The sequence below is a fragment of the Pygoscelis adeliae genome, unplaced genomic scaffold (genome assembly GCF_000699105.1).
Source record: "Pygoscelis adeliae isolate BGI_AS28 unplaced genomic scaffold, ASM69910v1 Scaffold482, whole genome shotgun sequence".
NCBI lineage: Eukaryota > Metazoa > Chordata > Aves > Sphenisciformes > Spheniscidae > Pygoscelis > Pygoscelis adeliae.
The window spans coordinates 313,392-320,268 of record NW_008824192.1 but is presented as its reverse complement, the minus strand read 5'-3'; the positions used below and the strand labels follow the sequence as shown (position 1 = coordinate 320,268).

General features: G+C 52.7%; 1 protein-coding gene across 1 annotated transcript; it reads left to right on the top strand.

Moving 5' to 3' along the window:
- Positions 1–2: 2 nt before the first annotated feature.
- KCNA3 (potassium voltage-gated channel, shaker-related subfamily, member 3) lies at positions 3–1,682 on the top strand (the record flags this gene model as incomplete). Its single annotated transcript, XM_009334759.1, has 1 exon — positions 3–1,682. A coding segment is annotated over one exon (1,680 nt), but the record flags the coding sequence as incomplete, so codon positions are not given.
- Positions 1,683–6,877: the final 5,195 nt, after the last annotated feature.

Here is a 6,877-nt window from a genome sequence, read left to right as displayed (position 1 = left end):
CCCCCACCGCCCACCACACCCGGGGCTACCCCGAGCAGCTGCCCCCCGCCGCCCCCCAGCCGGTCCCCGACCAAGAGGAGGAAGAGGGCGAAGAAGGGGAGGAAGGCAGCATGACCGTGGTGGGGGGCGGCGGAGACCCTTTGCTGGAAGAGCCACAGCATCCTCATCCTTTGCTCGGGGGGGACCGCTACGAACACCCCCCGACTCCGGCCGCCATCCCCGCCGGCCAGCCCGCGGGCGGTGGGGAGCACGAGTGCTGCGAGCGGGTGGTGATCAACATCTCGGGGTTACGGTTCGAGACCCAGCTGAAGACACTGGCTCAATTCCCCGAGACGCTGCTGGGGGACCCGCGCAAGAGGATGCGCTACTTCGACCCCCTCCGCAACGAGTATTTTTTCGACCGTAACCGTCCCAGCTTCGACGCCATTCTCTACTACTACCAGTCGGGTGGGCGCATCCGGCGACCCGTCAACGTCCCCATCGATATCTTCTCTGAGGAGATCCGCTTCTACCAGCTGGGGGAGGAGGCCATGGAGAAGTTTCGGGAGGATGAGGGTTTCATTCGGGAGGAGCAGCGGCCGCTTCCTGACAAGGAGTTTCAACGCCAAGTGTGGCTCCTCTTCGAGTACCCTGAGAGCTCTGGGCCAGCCCGAGGCATTGCCATAGTCTCTGTCCTGGTCATCCTTATCTCTATTGTCATCTTCTGTCTGGAGACCCTGCCTGAATTCAGGGATGACCACGACTATGAAGGAACTGGGGGGACCTTCGGGACAGGCGGTGGCCCTCTTCCACCTGATGTCTTCACCAACTCCTCGTCCTCGGCTACTTCCATGGTGTCGTCCTTCACCGACCCTTTCTTTGTGGTGGAGACTTTGTGCATCATCTGGTTCTCCTTCGAGCTGCTGGTCCGCTTCTTTGCCTGCCCCAGCAAGGCCACCTTCTCCAAGAACATCATGAACATCATTGACATTGTGGCCATCATTCCCTACTTCATCACGCTGGGCACCGAGCTGGCTGAGAGGCAAGGCAATGGTCAGCAAGCCATGTCCTTAGCCATCCTCAGAGTCATCCGGCTGGTCAGGGTCTTCCGTATCTTCAAGCTCTCCCGGCACTCCAAGGGGCTGCAGATCCTGGGGCAGACCCTCAAGGCCAGCATGCGGGAGCTGGGTTTGCTCATCTTCTTCCTCTTCATCGGCGTCATCCTCTTCTCCAGTGCCGTCTACTTTGCAGAAGCCGATGACCCCGGTTCAGGTTTCAGTAGCATCCCTGATGCCTTCTGGTGGGCGGTGGTGACCATGACCACAGTGGGCTATGGGGACATGCACCCCATCACCATTGGGGGCAAGATTGTGGGCTCTCTCTGTGCCATCGCAGGGGTGCTAACCATCGCTCTCCCCGTGCCCGTGATAGTCTCCAATTTCAACTATTTCTACCACCGGGAGACTGAAGGTGAGGAGCAAGCCCAATACATGCACGTTGGGAGCTGCCAGCACCTCTCGTCCAGCGAGGAGATGAGGAAGGCTCGCAGCAATTCCACCCTCAGCAAGTCTGAGTACATGGTGATCGAGGAAGGGGGAATCAACCACAGTGCATTCAAACAGGCTGCCTTTAAGACAGGCAACTGCACAACCACAAACAATCCCAACTGTGTGAACATCAAAAAGATCTTTACGGATGTTTAAAAAAACAAAACCAAACAGCAACAAAATCTGAGGATGCGGTAAAAAATAATAATAACAATAATAATGCAAAGTGACTGTGTACTCGGTATTGTGTGGAACATGCACCATCGTCGGTCTGTGTGTGCCCTCGTTTTTATACGTTTATTTTTTTAGATCCTTCCTTTCTAAAGATCCAAAAAAAGGATTTAAAATTCTCCGAAGAAGAGGACGGCTAAAGGGTAAAGAGAAGGAAGATGAAGACAAAACACACTCACCGTTGAAACAGGTGTTTGTTCTGCAACGTGTTGCAGGGCTGCTTTTGTTCTCTTGTTTTTGGGGACCTCTTGCTTAGCTCCTGATTTTTTCCACCCCCCTTCCCTAAAGGTAGCGTGTAGCCGATTTCCCTTCCATCACATAAGCTCACTTGTTGGATTAACAACCCCGGGTTGGGTGGGGAGATGAGGAAAACATGTTGCAGAGAGTACTGGGAGGGGGTTGGGGGGAAATAACCATTTAATTTTGCAGAGAGTCAATGTTACCGCATTGTTAAATGATACTTAATGTTGAAACATGTGGCGTGCCATTATGGGCACATCACAGATTCCCTTTTCTCCCCCGTTAGAACATTTATGAAATTCTAATCTGGTCAGAGACCGAGTGCAATCAATGCTGATTTAAATAGGAAAAAAAAAAAAGCCCTCATTTTCTATTCTTAATTCCCTTCCCCTGCAACCCTATGGCATTATTTCATCCAACGACAAATTTGTGGCTGTGCAGCGGGTCTCTGTGCGGGGAGGAGGGAGGCGAAAGGCAAAATGGAATGGTTTCAGGAGCCGACAGTGTGCGGGGAGCGATGCTGGCGTGGACCGGGGGATGCAGGATCCGTGCCGGGCTCCTCGCCGTGGCTGTGCAGCCTCAAACCCACCCAGCTGGAGACAAAGGGATATTTCCTCCTTTTTTTGCAATGCATTTGGGAGAGATGCAGCCACTTATCGCAAGAAGATTAAAGTGGCGAACACGCCTTCCAGCGGAAGTCACTAATTCAGACCGGAGTGATGCAGTTGCCATGGCGACCCTGGTTTCCTGGGAAACCCCTAAAGGTTGTCATGGCATCCCTTCTCCCTTCCCCCTTGGTCCTTGCTCTTCCCGCAAAAAACCTTTCCAGATGGTTCCAGCCCCGTCATCCCGCAGGACACCGCGGCTCTGCCCCGCTATGTGACCCCATCCCGGCACCCCCTTCCCAGGCTCCGTCCCCCCCCCGCGGCTTCCCCTGTGCCGAATAAAGCACCCGTAGGCAATAAGCGCACCACAAATCCACCTCTCCCTCGCAGAGGAGCTCACACCTTGGCAGTGAAATTTGGGGATGGAGTCTCATCCTACAAGCACGAGCGCCCGCTCCGCCGAGAACGACCCCGCGCTCCGCCTGGGCCGCACGAAACCCGGCGGTTTCCCCAAACCCAGTGCGAAATGGCACTGAGCAGCCAGCAGGAAAGCTCGGCTGAAAAACCCCGGCAGCTTTTTGAAACAAGGGGGACACATCTATAAAGAGCAGGATTGAAAAGTAACCAAAACCCCGCCGGGGAAAAATACACCGGCTTCATCTTCACGTGAGCACCAGGGGCCACGGGACATCTGATGGGATCAGGTGAGCTTTGCACAGGGTAGAGTTATGCATCATAAGGTAACGTTGCTTTTTTGGGACAAACCCAGTGTTTTCCACTACTTAGTTTTATTGTTCAGCTTACCCTGCTGCTCTCGGGTATTTTCTGCATGTTAGGTAAAGTGCGGTAACATCCTATAGCTCCTCTGCTTATATTTGCTTTTCACTTTGCTTTTTAGTGCTATGCATAGGAGGAAAACCCTGCTGCTTTTCTGCAGCTGGATTTCTCCAATTCTCTGCTAAAAGGCTTGTTGGCAGCAGTTTGATGCTTCCGTCCGACCCCTGCCCTGGAAGCAGGCTGAAGGCAGGGCCTGGCCGCTCAGCCTCGAGTGCCTTGGCTCTGTTTTGCTGCGTTTTGCGTTAAATGAAACCAGATTCCTTCGAGGTAGTGAACTGCACAGGGATGCTGTTAAATACCTCTTACGACAAAGAGAGATTTGACCCCAACCTGCGCAAGTCACACGTTTCCCAAGTGCGTGGAAAGGGGGATTTTTCCTGAGAGATGCCGGCCACGCCGAAATCGGCGTTTAGTTGGGATTTTACCCAGACTTAAAAGGATCAGGACAGTTTGTAACACTCTCCCTCAGCCTTGCCTTAGCCCCAGCTAATAAAACCCTTATAACCAAGAAAAACATCAGAGCAGTTTCTTAGCTAATGGTATGTGACAGCTTTATTGGAGCTACCGTAGTTTTTACCAGCTGAGGATCTAACAGAGGATCTTTATTAGGGAGATGCTCTGGAGCATCACGGGAGGTAACAAACCTGGGGTCCCTTGTCCGGGATAACTGGGAACACAGCAGCGTGCCTTTTCCCCAGGCTACAGGCAGGCTGAAATGTCATTTCTGCCTACGAGCTTTCACTTTTTATTGTTATTAAAGCTTTTCTGCATGCCTATTCCTAAAAGGAGGATTTGAGTTTAAAAGCAGGGGAAACAGTCCCACTCGGGAGAGTTTGCAGATGAGTTTTGTGTCTGCGTTTTCCCTGTGGCAGCGGCATGGGGTACGGAAACCACATGTTCTCCTGGAAACGGCACAGTACAATTTTCGGTTTCTCTGCCGTCTAAAATAAGCAGAAGCCTTGCAGGTTGTTAGTTTGCTTTCCTGACTACTCCCTACCTTATTTTGTAGGGGCAGAATAATTTCAAATGGGTTTTATTGACAGTAAAAGATGCTGTATGGGAGAGGTGGCAAGGAAACCACTTCATCCGCTGCAGTGAAAGGCAGTTTTGCTCCAGTACCGAATGGTATCGCTGGAAAATATAAAAGCACTGCTGCTCTGTCTTTAAGATACGCGGAAAAAGGGGGATATCCTTTCGATGCTCTGCCCCATTTCTGTCTGCCTCTTCCCTCTGCGCTGTCTTGTTAGGTACCGTTCAGCGAGATAAATGCTTTCTGTTGCTGCACGGTCTGACGGCTTCTCTTAAACTGGCTGCCGCGTGCGTTGTGCCAGGAATTGGAGAGATCGCTGAAAGATTGCTCTCTTTGCAGCCAGCTGCTTATTTAACTTACTTTGCTCTCTTGCAATGTGCCTCCTATTAGAACTTAGGACTGTTTTAACAGTCACTCGGGAGTTAAAGATGAGCCTCAGCCTTTGCAGCGTGTTGGACTCCACTGTTTCCAATGTGCTTAGAGGGGGCAGCATTAGGAGATTAGTATTAGCTGAGCTGCCTGCCTGCTGTCTGGCAGCCTGCTGCAAAGCCTTCCCAAGGCAAGGCGAAGGGTTTGCCTAGACTCAGCTTATTACATTAAATGGAGGAAAGTGCATTACCGAAAGCTGCTGGCTGACATTTAAGATCACGCAGAAAGCAAGCAGGGCAAAGGCTGCGTCCCTAGGTAGTCCCCGGCATGGACTCCCCAGCTTGTCGTCTGAATGTGCGGCGTGGCAGGGATGCTCTCCGAAATGTCCTCCTCCTCCCCTGTCCTTCGTACCTGTCGTCTCAGAGACTAAGTGACACTGCTGGCACCGAAGGACGGAGCAAGGATGGGAGCAGGCAGCTCCTGCCCCAGGGACGCAGCCCTGGGAGGCTGTAGCTGCCTCCCCGGATGCTTTATGTATTTGGTTTATATAGGGGCACTGGGTGATATAAAGCCTTGTACAGCCTCCTACCTCCTTTCCTAGGCTCCTTTCCCTTTCCCTTGCTTGTATTTTAGGACCATCCCCTGTTTCAGCTCTGGATGCCACCTCAAAACAGGGACAGACGCATCCTCAGTACCGGGGGATGCAGGGGACATGCAGCAACCCCAACCCTGGCCCCTCCGCTTGGTACTTTGACACGTCACCTTTTTCTCCTGCTTATTTGCCCTTTTTTTGTGTATTTTCAGGCCTGAACTCTTCTAAAAAGGTTCTTTTGTTCTCCAGCACAATAGATGCCCTTCAGGTGCTCGGGGTGGCCAGAGGAGCAGAGCAGTATCCATCCCACCCCACGTGTGGACACAAACAAGGGCTGGGGATATCTCTTTCCTCCAGGAGGGTTAAATTTCTTTCCGGGCAATTGTTCCTACTCCATCACTTGACAAAAGAGGTCGGTTTTTGTTTCTAATCCCCAGTTTATGGACAGTTAAGTGGAGGCAAAGGGTGGACAAGTGGCTTCCCCAGCAGACGGAAGGAGCCATCCAGAGCTCATCGGCTGCAAAGGGGTCTCTCCTGGCAGAGCTGTAGTGCAGGGAAAGGGTCTCTTGCAGCGGTTGGTGTGTACGGAGAGCGTTCTGCATGAAATCTGTTTAGTTGTGTAGTTTGGAGCCCTCTTCCTGCCAAGCTTTTAAAATATGCATATCTTGGTGAGAGCGCATGGAGGCTCCCGTCGCAGCGTGATGGAAGACAGGGCCTTTTTTTTCCATTTTTAAATGCTTTAACAAGTGATCTCTGAGTAGACTGCAAACCTGTGAGTGCAAACAGACGAATAGGATTTAAAGGCGACTCATTTTCCCCTTCTGTCTCAATTGCTGCGTGTACCGGGAAGGAGAGCCCAGAGCACTGCCATCGTCGTGCAAAGGTGGTCGTATGGGCGATGGGTGCAGGGTAATAGGGACTTTCTGGACATTATAGGACGCTGTGGGCAGGGCAATATCCTATAAATTGTCTCCTTCACTGCTATGGAGCCAGTACTGCTCTTCTGCACCCTTCCCTGCTATGGGTCTGCACCCATAGTCTGAATGGGGTGCTTGGATCGACTTTGGGGGGTGTTGTATAGCTGGAGGACGTGCTAAGGATGGGATGCTGCTGCCTTTCCCCGTTTCCCTGAGTGCTGTTTACATGGCAGAGGCTGCACTAACGCAGCACCCACCAGGTCCGGGCGAGCCCGATGGGTGCTGCGTCGCGGGTGCTGGGTGGTGTGAGTCCTCTCCCAGTGCCAGCGGTGGGAGTCAGGCACTGAGCAGCGAGGGCTGGAGCGATGCGCTTCTCCGGCAGGAGGGTTTCCTTGGAAACAGCCGCGGGACTGCGGCCATCACCGCTCTGATGGGGACATTTTGGGGATGTTTCGGGGTGGGTGCCCTGAGGTGCTTCATCCCGGCCGGGAATCACTTCTCTGGCAGTGGGGGGGGTTTTGGCTTCATTT